General features: G+C 38.9%; 1 protein-coding gene and 1 long non-coding RNA gene across 8 annotated transcripts in view; one reads left to right on the top strand and one right to left on the bottom strand.

The window, feature by feature from the left end:
- Window positions 1-17958, bottom strand: part of LOC105277487 — a 154965-nt gene that overhangs the window by 60191 nt on the left and 76816 nt on the right. The window contains exon 3 of the long non-coding RNA XR_893630.3: window positions 7489-7554. This is a non-coding gene — a long non-coding RNA (uncharacterized LOC105277487). The remainder of the gene's footprint in view (window positions 1-7488; window positions 7555-17958) is intronic.
- Window positions 1-17958, top strand: part of LOC105277484 (hemicentin-1) — a 151251-nt gene that overhangs the window by 70651 nt on the left and 62642 nt on the right. For all 7 annotated transcript variants that reach the window (XR_893626.3, XR_893627.3, XR_002193148.2 and 4 more), the window contains exon 2: window positions 17400-17589. Coding sequence is in view for 4 of the 7 variants with exons in the window: in XM_011335867.3 (XP_011334169.2) it covers window positions 17400-17589 (190 nt within the window). In the remaining 3 variants the exon portion in view is untranslated. The remainder of the gene's footprint in view (window positions 1-17399; window positions 17590-17958) is intronic.

Below are 17958 nucleotides of genomic sequence, written 5' to 3'. Positions count from 1 at the left end.
ATGATAATCATAATGTAACAAACGTAATCGTATATTAATTTTCGTACAATTTTTTAAAAGAATTCAATATATTTTCTTGATTGGCAGGTAAAAGCATAGTCGGACACATTCTGAACGCGAAAGCGATGCGAAAAGATGCGGAAAGATGCGGAAAGACGTGAAAGGAAGATTTTTTAATTTTCGACAGTTTACGGCATCTGGGTATGCTACAAGCTACAAAGTATCTCGCCAACGAAAATTCCTTATCCAGGAAACTATTTCATGGCGCGCAGGTGCATGCAACGATCCTTTACCATTTTACTCTCGATGAGTTTCGCTCGTTACACGCCGAGCGACGGGATATAATACCAGACTGTTCGATTCCGTTGTAACGAACGCATCGTTCTCATTTAATTTTGATTTCCAATCGATAAGAGAGACAGAGACAGAGACAGACAGAGAGAGAGAGAGAGAAATGTTCGTGCGAGTGTTTCAATCGTTGGAATTAGTTCAATCAGTATTTTCAAACGATGCACTGTCAAGTTATTCATGATGCGATCTACGTGACAAGTGATCCACGTAACATTTGACATTTCCAATTATATCCACGCAATGTTTAAAAAACTGAAATAATGGAGATACATGATAATTGCTGTTTTTCCATAAAAAAAAGAAAAAAAGAGGCATTGCATCATAGAAACATGCAGTTCACGTGGATGTAATAAAATATTATTCCCTCAGATAGTAATAAGAAAATACGTTCTTATTTTAGTTCTGCGAGAAGTTTGAAATTACTTTTCACGACTGTGAAAGGCGACTTCCGCCGTGAAACGGAATAACTTTATTCTCTAAAGAGGCCGAGCTTCAAATCTTATAAAAGAATAAGTGTTATATCAATGTGATATATGGTTTTATATCGAGTTCCTATTCTACTTCTTTTATGCAATGTATAATTCTAAACTTCAATATAAAATTGATTTATTCTTTTAAAACTGACTTTTCATAAAAATGACTTTTGTTCTTTTTAAAATATAAATACAATAAATTTTATATTGTGTGTGGCTTTCTTTCCTCAAAATTTATTATTTATTTGTTAATTGCGAAATAAATAATAAGTGTAATAACAATAATGTTCTCACACTACAAAGCCACAATGCTTGCAGCATTAACATTTTTGATACAAAAAATCGATTGAAAAATAAACTGTAGCTATTACAAACTTTGCGTTTAAATATATTATTATATATAATGGAATAATAGTTAATCAATACCTAATTCCACGTAAATTATATAATTTATAATTTTATAATTATGCAATTTTTATATTCTATTATTACGAGCAATATAATAAAGCTATTAATATAAATCATACATCAACCATTTATTACATTTACAAATTTAGTATCCGCGTACATTTTACGATTTGTGTGTGATAATGTATATTTCCGCAAATAAATAAAAATAACACTTAATATACTTGAATTGAAAGCAACAGGCGAGAAAAAGAGGCGAATAATGAGATCGACCGCGAAAGACGTGGAAAATAATAGGAATCGTGCTTTGTGATTTACGAGCCACTACACAGTCCCGAGAAGTAACGTCAGATTTACTATATAAAAGCAATATTTCTCAGAGATGCTGCGTCTCGAAATCGAAGCGATGAATTTCCTCGGATATAACGGTCAATATTCTGAAATATCGTTGTCGGCGCGGCACTATTCTCTTCGAATTTTTAGCCGTATGTAAACGAAGTTTACGTAGAGCTGTAGAATATTGCCATTGTCAACGAGCATCGAGTGAGATCATTTCGCATTGAGCGAAATCTCGATTAGCACTTGAACAATGCACAAACAACTCTATAATGATGCGCTAATAGTTATTCCTCGCGTGCTAAATCGCACATTGAATTCATATTTGTATATTCGACGTACTACTGTGAGAATTGGATGCATCAAGAATTGATTAAATATTAATTTAGTCCCTATTACATTGCACTCGCATGCGACATCATTCCCATTATCATGGTAATATCGTGATATTGAAGAATTACAATATTAACGCAAAATGACCACACACTTGGCGATCCAAATTTATGGACGACATTGCGAGTAGTGTCTGCTATAATCCGAGTTAGCATTGCGGCAATGTGGGACACGAAGATCGAGGTGCGGATTACACGGCGCAACACAAGCAACGTTCCTCCAAGGAGAGAAATTTATTACGGCACGGGCGTGTTCCATCCGTGATGCTAAACCCGATCGAGGCTCAACGCGACGTTGAAAATTTAAAGCAGATCTGTTCCGCATGACAGTTTTTACACTTAATCCCCCGTACAATGGCAATGGTTTTAGCCCTCCCGATCCCACCCATTCTCGCTTTGTAAATGTTTCGCACGGGCTTTTTATCCCGGTCGTTCCGCGCAAACTATTCTCGCGTATACATGGTCGTTTGACAGAGGAGAATACTAAGAGAATACTAAGAATAATGCCTTCGTTTGTTTGTCATGACTCATTTTAAATGCCTTCGTTCCATCATCGATTCAGCCCGCCGCTATAATGAAGCAAACAATGCGGATAATTGCGCATCCGCTGCCGTTATTGAACGCGCTAGTCAGAATGTCGCGAAAATTGCATCGCGTTTCTCCCTTCAGCGGCCAATCAAAACAAGATGGAAATAGCTCGTTTGAGAAATTACTTCGGTCGCCCCCGTGCCATTCAAAGAAGAGACGAAATCGATTCGCATTTCGCGCGAAGCGTTTTTATCGAGGGTCTTTGCGCGCGAAGAAGACGCGGCGAATTAATTGCATACTTATAGCAGAAAATTGTCGATCAATGCGCGCACGGATACAAAAATAATATTAAGTCAAAAAAAAGATAGTCTTTATGTGCAAGTAGGGGTGACATAGCATTGAACCAATTTGCATACGTAAAACTTTTCGTGTGTAAAATAATTATATGATTTACACATTTATACATTATACATGATTAAGTATAATATATTATTTGCGCAAATCTAATTTGCGGAAAATCTAATTTATCTGATGATAACGGGCACACACAAAGGAGCATATAACTAATTTCAGGGCTGACACTCGGCGTGTTAATTAGCTACACTGCGCCGTATGAGACAACCGCAGCCTTGCCTTTTTCGGCGCGAAACTGGGCTGGCGCGGCCGCTATAATATCTCGCAGCTGTTACAACGATGTTAGACTGGTGTTTGCATCCATTTACTGCTTTGTCTAAACGGGGCCTTTGTGTTAGCTGATTATTTTACTAATTTATCACCCGTTATAATGAACGAAACATATAATCGATAAATAAACAAATAAATTGATTACGAAAATAATTAGAGAACAGAAGCTGATTGAATATTTTTTATCTAACCAGTGTGGCAAGAGAAAAGAGGAAAAATATACTTGCGACAATATACGCGCATTCACGTACATGGTTATTAATTTTCCGTAGAATTGCTCGCTTTGAAATGTTTGAAATTTCTCGCTCCCGATGCTCCCTCTGATAACAAACAGGATCAAAGCCCTCCGAAGGCTTATTACCTGATCAAGCCAGCAGGATGTTTGTGGTTCCAGTGAAAAGCCGAGCCGAATCTTTTGCATCGTTCTATCTAATACATTCAGATATATACGAGTATATGATGTGCTCTATATACATGTACATGTATCTACGTACTCTATAAACATGTATGTACATAAATAATATCTGCAGGAAATAATATCTGGTAACAATATCCATTATCAACATTCAATAATTAACAATATTCAATAATAAAAAACCTATAAAAACTTTTTCTAATTTTTATACACATAATATTAATATATAATAGTTTTATACAAGCCATCTCACGTAATTAAAAATATTCCGGAAGACGAATTTATGTTTCAATAACGCATTTAATCTGTCATGTAATTTCACAAATGCGATTCTCCTCTACATGTAAGAACCTGAAGTAAATCCCAAAGAGATCAGAATCTCACCGTGTTTTTCCTATAAAGATTGCAAGAGTAAGAGATACGTGTAACTCTTAATGTCGCGCTATATTTACGTGATAAGACTGAGAGATTACGCGATTAAAGTCGCTCGTGCTTCCGGAAAAGAGTGGAGAAGAGATTAAACGTGCTGAGCCAATCTTCCCTTTTTCGCGATCAACACACACGATAAGACATACATTTTAATTGAAGTGATTGACTTAGCCGGAAGGCGGTCGACGACAGGCACGCCTGTCATCGGTCTTGCGGTTGCAGTCGGTTCTCCGATATCGCATTGAGCCACATCAATCGAATCGCACCGTGGATTTTGTTTTAGTTACAAGCGGGAACGCGCGGGTGCGAGTGGATCTTTCATGTCCAGCCCTCTCTCGCTCGAGAGCGAAATTGGATTGTAGCGAGCCCGAATACCACGTGGCTAGAAGCCTTTGAAAGGATTCCATTCTGAACGATCGATGTGACTCCGTTCACCTCCAGATCGTATGGACCATGTATGAAAGAATCACTAGCAATCGGCGTATGTTATATGCAGGCTCTATGAAGGGTCAGAAACTTCCGTGCAAACTGCGCTCGTCATATGGCGGTAAAAGGAGAAACCTATTTTCGCGCTGCGTGTTCGGCTAGATTCGTATTACGCATGGCTTCCGACTGCGACCGCTGCCATGGAGAAGTTTGCGTAATAATCAGAGTCATGAAATATCTCGGTGTCGCGCAATATGTGCAAGCGTAATGCACTCGATTGGCGATTTAATAATAATATTACGAAAATATACGTGAGGATAAACGGATTTTCCGATTATTAAGCGAGACAAATTCTCTCTCTTTCTTTCTCTCTCTCTCTCTCTCTCTCTCTCTCTCATCTCTTTTTCTTGCTTACATAATGTTTTGCTAAATCTTGGCGCGTTGCCTGACAGGCAGATTTTCGCGAGTATTTTGTTGCCTACTAAAATACGAATCAACGATCGATCGCCGCGTTGGCTCCTGTCCAAATACAGTTCTGTAAGAAATCAAATCATGGCGGAAACATATTATTCTCTTGTTTATTACGTAAAATTATTATAACAATATAATCGCAAAATTTCTAATATCATCGTAATAACTATAAAAGAAAGTAATAACTATAAAAAACATGGTGAGATTCTGATCTCTTTGGGAGCAGTTATTTTGGGTTTTTGTATGTAGCGGAGATTCGCAATTTATGAAATTACATGACAGATTAAATTTGCCAAAATCCAATAAAGCTAGCTTTCGTGACTATTCTTTTATTGTTATTTATTTTAATGTCATATCGTTTCTCATCGCTTTCATGATTCGCAATATCGATATTAAAACCTCTTTTATATAAATCGTATGAAAATAATAGCCTATCATATAAATTGATTACTTTTCGTGCAGAAATTTTTATTATTGTTTATCAGTGCAAAAAAGCTCGATATATAAATTTGCCATTCCTTCAGTGATCTATGATGAAATCTGGGTAACATTTCTGGAGCCATTACCTACTGGATATGCACGAAATCAGGATGTCACTGTCACTATGACAGGAATGCGTTAGCAATGTCGACAATCTAGCGAATGGATCACATACGCGCCACTTATGGCACATGCAACATCAATTTGTCAGAGCAAGCTGATGTGTTAACACATTATTCCTGAGTATCACAAGATACATACATAGTACTTTTTTGAGAAAGTTTATACTTATCACGCAAGGTTGCACACGCGATAGAAATTAAAACTTAGTCTTTAAAAATCTCTTATCTTGCGCGTCACACCATACAAACAAATATTACAAGAAAATGTTGGCTAAATAAAATATCTCGTGCTGACGAACATGCATTTAATATTTGGGATTTATTTCGTCACGCGGGCTATTATCCCGGTCGCGGACAGATAAAACTTCACGTCCGACATTAAAGAACAGCAAGGCCGGGTAATCAAGCGCTGATTCGGCGCTTTATATTTGTCCGGATTGCAATTTGCTTTTACGACACACGGAAAAGCCGATACACCCATCGTCCATCGACGATTGTGCACGCGCTCATTTCGTGGGGGGGCACGTACCGTGACTGACGTCACGGCTTACGCATTCGCAGATTAAATTTCAAACGATATTGAAATTACAATAATTTACCAGTAAATACAACGATTTGCAATTTGATCGTAAGTGATGTCAGTTAAGCGAATGCGGAATCCGAGAATCGATGTTAACGATGCACAACATATTACATCGTGCTTTAATTTCCTTTCAACAGTCCCACATAACGATAGTAGCCTCCATTAGAAGCTGCAGCCCTTGTTTTCTGAGATCCTTGCGGATTCAGGCGTGCGATGTATAGCATAGTATTCCAGAAAGGGAGGCGAACGCAGCACTACCGTGCTGAATAAGAAATTCCGTATTAATACCAGCAAAGGTACATGGCGCTTCTGACAAAGGACGAGGCGCGAAAGCCACAGAAGACAGCACTTAATGCGGCAAACTTAATATACCGTCTCGTGTAATTTTCTGAAATGCTCTCGAACGTACATATATATATATTTTACGCGCAGAAATCCGTTCGTGAAACTAACATCGCTCATGAGAATTTACGTGGGACCATATGGCCGGGATCGTGGGTAGAACGGAATAATTAACGGTGAACCATGAGGGGCTACATCTTTCTTGACGATCATGAAAATTGGATCGTGACGGGGTGTGCTCGGAGCTTGTCTACGGATGCGGATACAATTATAAATAATACAAGATAAGAGAGCATATTTTGGTCTTAAATATGGTAAAAGTATTTTTCCTCGCTTCTGAGTAAGATTTCCTTCGCTATCGTAAATTACACACTTCCGTACTCCACGAACAATGTGTTAAAATTAAATTTCGGTGAAATAAAACTCCTATGGCTGTAAGATGTTGACGGGAGTACGGATTTCCGGAGAAACAGAGGCGAAAAGTCAAAACGTAAAAGCTGCGAATATTTGCCGAATCCCGAAACTCGGCCGTACAAACGGGATTCCGAGACAAGAACGCGGTTCGATCGCGGCGTCAGACATGGATTTGCTTCCTCCGGGCTATTTCAGGGATGAGAAGTTGCATTTTCAGCTCGCGGAGACGAGCGTGAACACGCATTTGAAAGTCGAAAATGCATCGGGAGAAAATACAAAAGCTGTATCGTTTTATACCACGGCCATACTACACACATGACTCCCAGCGAATGTAATAACGAAAAAAGTGGTTCTTTTCCGAAGAATGTGAATATCGCGTAATATCGAATATCAACGAAACGGTGGAAACACTTGAAAGTGAATCGTTGCAATTCTCGCGTCTTTAATGGAACATCGTCTGCATAATTATATGATATTTCGGTAGGATCATGATCTGACGTCATTTACATAATCGAATGACTTTCCGCGGAATCAGGCTCAAGATCATAATCTGCTTATTACAGATAATCCAAGTTCTGCACTCTCTACGATGCTTATAGATAGGATGTAGAAATAATTTTGCGCAACATCTTACCGTACTTTCTCTGCTGGTCTTCTTTCACTTTTCTTTAACTGTTCTTTCACTACGTCCGTATGAATTCTGAAACAAATATATAAAATAATTCAGACAATTTTATTACTGATTTAAAAGAAGAAGTGTTTAAAGTGCCAAGTATAAAGTTACAAGTAAATGTGCTACTCCTGAAATGTTTCTTCGCGTACTTTTATACGGTACACCTTAAAAACTGTATCCTATTGCGAGCTAATCCAATCACGCTTTAGTAAAGCCGTGCCTCGTTCATAGCTCGACCACGAAAACGTGAAAACCGTATGGTATCGGATGGTTGGAAGTCGTAACGCTCTGCGAGAAGTGCCGTCTCTCTCACAAGCCCGAAGGCGCTAAAATATCTGCCTGATATGCTCATCAGGCATATCTCACCAAGTCACTGCAGACCTTAAAGCTGAATTTTCGAGCCTGAGATATATGTGAATACAACTCATGCACTTCCGCCAGCGCGAACGCATCTCAAAGAAAAAAAGGATAAAGTAGCGAAATAAGTAGAAAAGATCAATCTTATTCCGACAGACTATTGCGATAGCGTTAAGGTGTGTGGTAAAATATTGAAATAAGATTTCCTTCAATAAACTTATTATATACTTACTTTTTATACAATTTTACATAATTTTTTTCTATAATATCTATATGACTGATCTATGTAGTTGAAGAAATATTCAATACAAACTATATACAAAATCAATGCTGTTACTTTTCGCATACAAAATATCGTAATTTTAGTAAGCTAATTTGCTGAACGTAATACTAAACTTGGAATATTTCGTTTAGACTGAAGTACTAATTTTACGTCTCTTTAAGTGAAGTTTTAACGTCTCTTTCATTCTGTCGGGTATAATTTTGCGTTTAAAGCTTTAATCCACCTCAAAGCGCCGCGTAAATATACTAGTTCTAAAAAGAGACAAATTAAATGAGTATTTCGCCACAAATTATTAGTGCCAGTAAAAATCGTGGTACAGTCACGATATAAAAACGCGTTCATTGTTTTAATGCAGAATTGTATTTGATCTGATCCGACTGAATAAACAAATTATATTTTCCCAGAGATATTTTAGGTGAGGCTGCTTTACAGAAAAGCTTTTTAAAAATATATATTTTATTCAAAGTAATGTTGAAACAACACTACCATGTTACCAAATATAATATTTTGCACATGCAAAACAAATGGCATAACTAAAGTTCATAGTGATTCGGATTACTGAAGAAATATTATATCTGTGTTGCAATTTTCATTGTTTTCATATTAATAATGCAAAGCAAGTTAGGAGCAAGACTGTTATCTGAGTCCAAAACAAACGATACTACTTCCTTTTTCTTGACAAGACCTCGTCTTCTTACGTCTCGACTCATCAGTCCAAAGTTACGTTTTCGTCTTGAAAGTTCCCTTCGAAAACAATTCTTCAAACCGTGTTCGTAAACTTCCCGAGTTAAGAGTCGAAGCCGTATGCTCCGAGCATCTTCAAATCTTAATTAATTCCGAGGGCATATATTATACGGTTCTGGGACTTTCTGCCAGTAGAAGTTCCTCGGACTTCAGCACTGCGAAGCAAGTTGTTTACGTGTGCGTTCTTCAGAATGGTCGGTTTTCTCTGCACAACGGCATTCGCCCGTAAAGTTTCCTGGGATGCGTACAGCTTTAGTGGAGAGGCAGGGCGAAGCTTGCTTCTCGAGGGCACGTACCATAATTTTTTTTCAAGTCCCAGAGCTGCGGCGTTTCTTGAAACCGAGGGGACGCTAAAGTTTCGCCCTAATGCCATAAATGGAGCAGGATTGCCTCGACTCGGCCACCGCGTTGCCGTAAGATCGCCCGATGTACGTGCGACGTTACCCCGAGATCAGACGGATAGCGCGAATGTATCCGGCAAATTGCCAGCGTTAAGGAATACCGTTATATTTCATTGAAAATTTCATTGGAACGCCGTATCGCCGAGTGATACGCCATGTGTTGATGGTTCCAACGCTCGGAGGATGATAAATTGAATGTGTTTTAACGGCCCGTGCGTATTATCGACGGCTCGTGTACACAAAACCGAATCGATGTATAGCGGGTGTGCGTACACGTCGGGGTGAATTCGATGCAACGCGCGTCCGAGCGCGTCATGCGAATGGGCCGTGCCTATGTACGGCTACCGGTGAAAACACGCGTCGATCTGTGCCGATGAAACATTTTGACACTCGTCCGCGCACAAAGAGCCACCCAGAACATGCTAATTACGCTATATCGAAATATCGTTTACCATAAATGTTTCGCACATTGCGTAACGCGTATTATCTTGATGATAAATTGATTGATATTTCCAACATATTTGATGGATGATGAAACGTAATAGCGAACAGAATGGCGATCTCATCAATTTTTCAGAATGATGTGTAAAGTGGACAAGGAGAGATGGACGCTATTGAGTTTCGATGATTGTTCCAAATTACGGCGCGCATAAATTTATCGCGTTATTATATCACATTTGCATTACGCAAATTGGCATGTTATATAAGCGTTCATTAAAAATGTCAGGATATTATGCGGACATTATAATGTAAGTTCTCATCCGGATTGCGTTCTCCGGATTTCCATTAAACTTTGTGATTTTAATATATTGCTCTTGTAGAAATTACGCGGAAGAAAATTACGAATTCACCGTGCGAGACGTGCACGAGGGAGGAGAAAAGTTGATCGATTAACGCAAGACGTTGTGAGTTAAAGTTCGTGCACATTGTGCAAGACAGTTTCTGGACACTTACGTGACGTCGCAGTATTATTGCGGAAAACACTAGGCGAAACCGCTTTTGCGGTGCGCCGCGCTTGCTGCGAGATGTACTACCCATGAGGAATGCAAATTAAGCATAAAATGAACCGACATTTGCGATTTAAAACTGGGTCGTTGAATCTGTAATTTATGCTGCCACACATTTTGCCGAAAAAGAGAAAGAGAGAGAAGAGAAGGAGAGGGATATTTGCAGAAAGCACCCGAACGATTCATTTAAAAAGAACGATATACCATTGTCGCTGATATCGAATTTACGTTATGCGTTTACCGCGTTCGTGCGTATGCACATTATTGCGAACGTCACGTGTAACAAGAAAGCTCTGTGACATTTTCCAGTGATCCAGAGAGCAATTATGCGTACAAAAAGTAAGCAAATAAAATCTATTATTTTGACGAAATATCGCGTTTTGCTCTGCCAACTCTTTTATCATATCTAACTTCTTTTGTACTAAGGAAGAAAGCACCATCTAAGCTACTGATCGGGTCCCCGGGAACCAGTTTTTCCGCCGGAGCTTAAGTCCAAGCTTAAGGGACTTCTCGTTCAAGCATATATGTGTACGCGTCGTTGCTTGAGACGCGTATCCTGGTGTGCGTTAAGCCTTCGCTTTTAAAATGGCGGAAAATTGATGTTCCCGCACAGATCGATAATCGAAGTTGGTGCAACTTCTCGCAGTACGTGGAGGTCTTTTGGGAACAATAAACTTCGCGAGGACATAAGGAACGAGATGGGAAGAGCTTCAACTTCAAAAGAAACGGATACGCAGGAAACTGTGTTATATTCGAAAAATTTAAGTTGGTCAAACAATTGAAAGAAAAAAACAACGCTTGGACGTGTGTAAAACTATGAACGTTGTTTTACGACGTGGTATTATAGTGGGGAACCAAAAGAACGCACGATAACAAGCGTGAAAGTACGATAACTAGTATGAGAGTCTGATTATCGCGCTCGCCACACAGTGGCTGCAAAAAAGTAGTTTATTCGGTCAAACTATAATTGTCACACTTTATTAAGTGGTCCCAATTGCACCGCGCGATAAACAGGAACCTCTATCGCCACTTCCGCGTACTGCGTATTTCCGCATTTCTTCCACAAGTTTCGTCGCATCATCGCTAACAGCCGCAGAGGCACCATTATGGAATTGTTAAAGAGATTCCACCGTATTACGCATTACCGTAAAAACCGCAAAATATTTTACGAAAATTTTTAGCGTTATTATTATTTTTATATAGTGCATCTCGCATAGGCCGATTAAAATGAAATAATGTTCAAAATGAAATAATGTTGCAAAATATGGAAAGATTTTTCATTAATATATACATAATTCGATATTAATCTTTTAATGTAGGACGTAAAAGGAAATTGTATGTATGCACGTAGCGTTTGTAGTTATTAATGTATATTAATGTAATGCATCCATATGTTAATTATGTCTATATATTATCTATAGATAATGTTCGATAACTGTGAAACTCTGTATCGCAGCGTTAACAGCTGTATCACTTTACGATCATTAATGGGGTAGAATTGAATTCATCAGCACTTCCAGTGATATTATATATATATTATTAGATATGTTAATACTATCACAGATGATAGGCCAATGTACTCAAAAACCAAAGCACATCGTGATGGCGGAACATAAATCGTAACGTTCACGCTCCGTCGCATTTCGTTAAATCGCCCAGCTCGGATTTATCTCGATACCATTGTTTTAACTTCTTCGAGACCTAATGCTTTTCCGATAGAGCAAAAATATTCTCTATCTTTAAAGGTCGCTCAACTTACGCATGAAATGTAAAGAATTGAAGAGAGAATATCTTGACGTCAATAAAATGGACATTGCATTATTACGTATATAAGTATACGTATCGATAAACATTACGAACGTATGACATGACGAGCGAGTATATAGAAACTATGATTAGAATATCGATATATATATCGATATCATCAATTTACGCTCGCGTAAATATATATATGTAGAAATGTTTACACTGTTTATACCGCGAGCGTAAATTGATTGTAGATACCAATTAAATTTCAATTCATCTCCCTTTTTTCTTTTTTCTCTCGGTTTTCCATCGTGAACTTGCCAATTTTATGTCGCGCCTCCCCATAGAAATATACATTAATAAAGAGCTTTTACGCGGGCGCAGCCTTTCACAGAGCGCGTAAGCCAATTTATCCCAGAGTAGACCGTAATGTCTCCCCTTTGAACAGCAATTTTACTATTAATTTCCATTATGACAGCAATAAACTCTTTTTGCGAAAGTACGCACAGCCACTTAATTCTTGCTGGCACTTCGGCCCGATGCGTACGCACTCTACGTGTGACTAGTTGCTTAATGTAACACAATAATAGACCCTTAACGCGAGTCTGCACAAGTTCAATGATTAAAGACAAGGAAAAAGCGTATGGCGTGTTATCAAAGGACGTCTCGTAACTTTTTTCATGGAGTAAAAGGTCACGCAGCTAGTCATAGCATATACGGGCGCGATATAAAGTTATTCTGAAGTGATATCCTTGACCTTATATATGCAGTTAATCGATAATAAAAGAAAGAATTTAAACATATATGGATATTTTCTCTCTCTCCGATCTCAAAAGCATGCGAAATCGGGCGGAATTAATTGGATTCATTGCCTTTAAAACATTGTATTTGAGAAAAGAATGACAGGTTCTCATTACGATGTCTATCAACCATGTCAGAAATTGAATTTCTTGTTCGGACACGTTGCCAAAAAGATTCATGTCTGTCACGTTCCAAATTAGTAATCCGTTACGCTTCCAGCTCATATCCCCGAATCCCCGAAGGCTTTTCGAATGTTAATTCCAATAATCCTCGTAGCTATCACAATAATAGTTCGCATGAATGAATACGAACAAGTGTTACTGTATGTACTGTGAGCATGCTTCCAAATTTTCGTAACAACTCACTATAAAGATAAAACAATTTTATCCGATATAAGCAGCTTTGTCATTACAATCTCCACAGACTTTTAGCTAACTGAAAAAAAAACGCAAAACTGTATTAACGACTTTGCGAGTGATGAAAACGTTGGAACATAAAATTGCAGCTTCGGAAGTTACGATTGGTACACGTGGTGTGCCACGAAATCGTGCAACAGTAATATAATTCTCCGAGATGTTATATATAAACTGTTTTCCCGAGAACTTCGTTAAAACTATATGTCGATACGGTGTATCATTAAATTAATATGAAACGAGAAAGTTATACAGAATCCTCTCTTTCTATATAAGAAAGGGTCTAACGAATTTTATTGAACAATATCGAAAATTAGGATGCCTTGCAATCATGAACTTGTAGACTTGTAGAACAAAATATATATTTCTTTGATATTTTCCTCTTTACGAGTTTTATTGTTTTATTCAGGTTTTGAACGTATTGTCTGTGTACGCTAGCCTAATACTATTATTTAATTTTTCCCTGTCGGCACATCACGTAGCTTTGTTCTGGAGCAATACGCGGACGCGGTAAAGGATACCGCAGACTGACGTGGAATGCGGGATGCGGGAGAGAACAGATGGTTCGCGGGGAAAAATGTTATCTAAGGCAGGGAACCATACGCGCTGATATTTACGATTCATCGTCGATTCCGGTAGAGATGCTTTTCCGGTTCAAAAATGCGCGTAACCGCGGATTTGCGTTATCATCGAGGTCGCGTAATCACACGCGGGACCAAAATTTGCTGCATCCGCTAACAGGATCCGCGCACTGGATGCCTCATCAGACGCAATGTACAACCATACAACAGTATGGTGGTGTGCAAAACGCGCCTCATAAATTTCCCGTTTCGATATATTTATATGCGCATCGTTTGTTCGGTCCGCGACGCTAAATCTCCATCTCGGTTAATTCCCGTCTCCGGTCGTCTCTGTCTCCCGGCATCGGTTCTATGCTAATGCAGCGTGCAATTTGTATAATTTCGAAATGGGTTAAGCACGCGTCGGAGCATCCAGAGGTCGATAACTTTTTTCTGCCCTCCCCGCGATAGAACGTCGTTATCTGCACGTGCTCTTCCGCAACGGCGCTCGTTCCAAAGCATAGTGCTTACTTTACATTTTAATGTCTCCGGAGTCACGTCGACATCTCGAAATGCTACTAATTTCATGGGCCTTTGACTGTAAATTCCCGGTAACATTCGCTACTTCGGTAACGGCATGGCGAGTAAAATCACCTGGCGATAAACACGCGTGCTCGCACTTGCATCGATCCCTCAGAAAATCGGGAATAGTCGCAAGCTGGCTTTGCACTCAACTTTGATGTACAATCCCCTGTAATCGCGTGCGATGACTGAACATCGTAGAAATACGATTGCGATTCCAATTGGTTGAATTTCAATGGCCGGTGGCTTTAGTCATGAAACATAGCATTAACGGTATTAACCCTGGTTGTTGAGGCGTTAAGATGCCACGATATTCAGTCGATTTATTTTACATCTATGTGATTGCCGTTTATCTCCATTTGAAGCGCGATATTTATCTAAGAGAAAAAATAATTAGCAGTAACTCTCCAACGCACTCTATACATGGACAACGTAATGAAGAGATGAAAATTCTGCTCAAACAACATGCTCAGGAAAAACATGATGTTTTCCATTATGAAAAGATATTTAAAATAAAGTAAAAACACGCAGAAACAAATCTGCCAATCCTTGTTAGTTATATATCTCGGTGCAAAATATATAGAAAAATAAACTCCAGAGAAGAATGCATTTTACGCTTGTGTGATTTTACACATCTACGTAACCATCTGTAATTTTCATTATTTTCTTTAGTTTTTCACACTATTGTGCGGAATGACAACGCAGTGCACGCAGACACAATACTGTCGAACGTTTCATTTTATTCGCATCTAATTCTCTGTGAAATTATTTTTATTTAAAACTTGAAAAAAGTTTTCATTAAGATTATTATCAAAGATCTTGTCAAGCCCACCGTCAGCAGTAGTGGGAATGTTATATCAATTATTTAGTTACTCGGCTAACGAACTTGAAAGACGACAAAGTGCGCGTGTAGTATCTCGCATTATCGTACTTGCGTGGTTTCCTTCATGCAAGAAGTTTCAGTCAACGGAAACTGAAAGTACCATCAAGTGTAATAATTATCGTTGTTACATTCCGTTTCCGCACTCGTAAAAACTTTATGCATACGTGGCAAGATCCAACTGCGAGAGCTACTAATTAGTAACGTTAAATGCAACGAATGCTTTACAAACAGTGTTTGCACCGCGATATTTCAAGCTTTTTAAGATATATATCTTGTTCAGCATTCTATTTTTGCACAAATTAAAAAGAATTAATAGAGGATAATTAATACTATATTTTCTGATAAGATAAATGTTTCATCATTCAACTGTGTCGCATCAAAAAAGAAATTTTTTGAGAAGTTTTATAAAATCAGAACTTGTGATAAGATATTTATTATAATATTGAGCTTTTTAATTTTACAAATATAACAAATTAAAAATAAACCTCGAATAAAATTTAGATAAAGTGACATTTTATTAACTTCCGCATTTTTTCGCTTCAATCTTTTTTTTTACTAACGCAATATCTCGTAAAGTCTCAACTCCGGTCAATCTCTTTATGTAATATTCATAAATTTGCATAGTCGCTTCGCGTGTGCTGATGCAAAAAGTTTCGTGAGGATCGCTATGGGGAAGCAAAGACAGAATATAAACGACACGTTAGATTAATCCGGCACAAATTTTTGTATCGATTTTTCGTAATGAGTCGCGACACATGAATACGTAAAGCGAAACTTAAATTATAATACTAAGACCATGGGGATTCAATCGACAGTGATGGACATCCATGTTCGGCCGATAAATCACAGCTTGCAGATATTCGCGCAAAGCCCATAAATCGTAATCCTTCCGTGTTCGAACGTTCATGCGCCATATGTTCTCCCGATCTTGTGAGCAACACCAGCTGTTGCGAAAAGTCACTGCGAACGCGTTATCTATATCTCGTTTTAACTATCGCTGTAAATTTTCACTTGTTACATAAACCTCAAATGCATGTAATTATTTTAAGAAGATAAAAAAATATCTGGAAAAATTTCCAAGAGCAATAGCAAACTACATCGTGCATCGTTAAAAAAGTGCTCGATAGCTCGTGTTTATCAGGACTAAACGACGGAAAATGGGCTTGTTTTCTCTGCGCCTTGCCACGATTATTTTTCCGCGGCACACAATGCGTCTGGTTTTAGCGAAAGGGCCCGTGATTACGCAGCGCATGTAATATCACTAACATAGAGCGACTCGTTTCTCTCCTCTCAGCAACGCTTTTAAAACTCAATTTCGTACCTCGGCAATGTTAATCGCGACCGCTCGCAAGAGAGAAGAGCGACGTTATTTCCGGAAGAAAAGCAGCTCGCGGGTTTTCCCTGTGACTTTTGTACGGAGTTTGTGCGCTCAGCGAGATGGATTTTCCCTTGTCGAAGAAACACTTCGGAAAAGAGTAAACGAGAAAGAGTCATTTTGTAATATCTATGCTTGAAAGCGGCTAAACAAACTTCTCACACGTACGAGAGAACCGTAATGCGATTCCCTACGACATTCTCCATTATTCCCCACTTAGACGTAATATTTACCGTGTCATACGATACGATATGGCTTCAGATTTCGCGGTCCTTACGTGAAGTAATCCGCCGCGCGCGCGTTGATCTAAGCTTTTCCGCTCTACGATATCAGTTATCGTATCAATTAACGTGCATTCTCTTTCTCTCTCTCTCTCTCTCTCTCTCTCTCTCTCTCTCTTCCTCCTTCTCTTTCCTTTTGCCGACCAACAAAGACTTGCCTGCAGTAGCGTGCCTGAGCCACGATAAACTTAAGTCACGGGTACAGTAAATAACAAAAGAAATTACCGTAATGGCTCATATTCATTTCTCATCGAACGTACGATCTTAATGCTAACGGCGCACGAAGCGCCGTTAGTAAAATCCCTCAGTAAAATACGGCATCGCGTGATGAAACAATTCGCTCGCTGATTGCGTTTTTGTCGAGCGTTGTCGATACATTCGGCACCGCAATTGCGGACGCAAGTATCGTCATTAAATCCGCATAATGCGTTCGTTTCAGGAAGCGGCGAGCCGTGGTTGAGGAGCGAGAAGCACGCCGAGTTGAGTACGGAGGTTCTACTGCCGTGCGTCTTGAAGTCACCGCAATGCGAGGGCCTACACAGCATCAAATGGTACCGCGGACCCACGCGAATTTTCATATTCAGCGAGGATGCCGGTATAATACGCGGCAACAACGATATCGCTGCCAGGTAATTAGACCGCCATATCGAGGCGATTGCACAAGGCTAAGTGGCTTCAGCTCATGCCTCGACTTAATTAGGCGACTCTCTTGTATTTTTCCTTTTAAAGTAAACAGGCAGCATCACGGTGCTGCGCGGTGTGTCGTATAAATTTGCTGAAAATCGCGACACAGATGACTAGCAACACCGTAATCTAACTGACAGTTTCAATAAAAATATTTTCGCGCGTACTTGATGATGGGAAAAATATAATTTATTCGATGCGCATCGTTCATAAATTTTTACGTAAAGTTTGGATGCGTAGAACTGTGAAATTTTTTACTTTGATAGATATTTAAAAACTTTCTCGAGAGCGTTGCTCTCATTAAAATTTCTTTC

The sequence above is a fragment of the Ooceraea biroi genome, chromosome 3 (genome assembly GCF_003672135.1).
Source record: "Ooceraea biroi isolate clonal line C1 chromosome 3, Obir_v5.4, whole genome shotgun sequence".
Lineage (NCBI taxonomy): Eukaryota > Metazoa > Arthropoda > Insecta > Hymenoptera > Formicidae > Ooceraea > Ooceraea biroi.
This window is presented reverse-complemented; position numbering and strand designations above follow the sequence as displayed.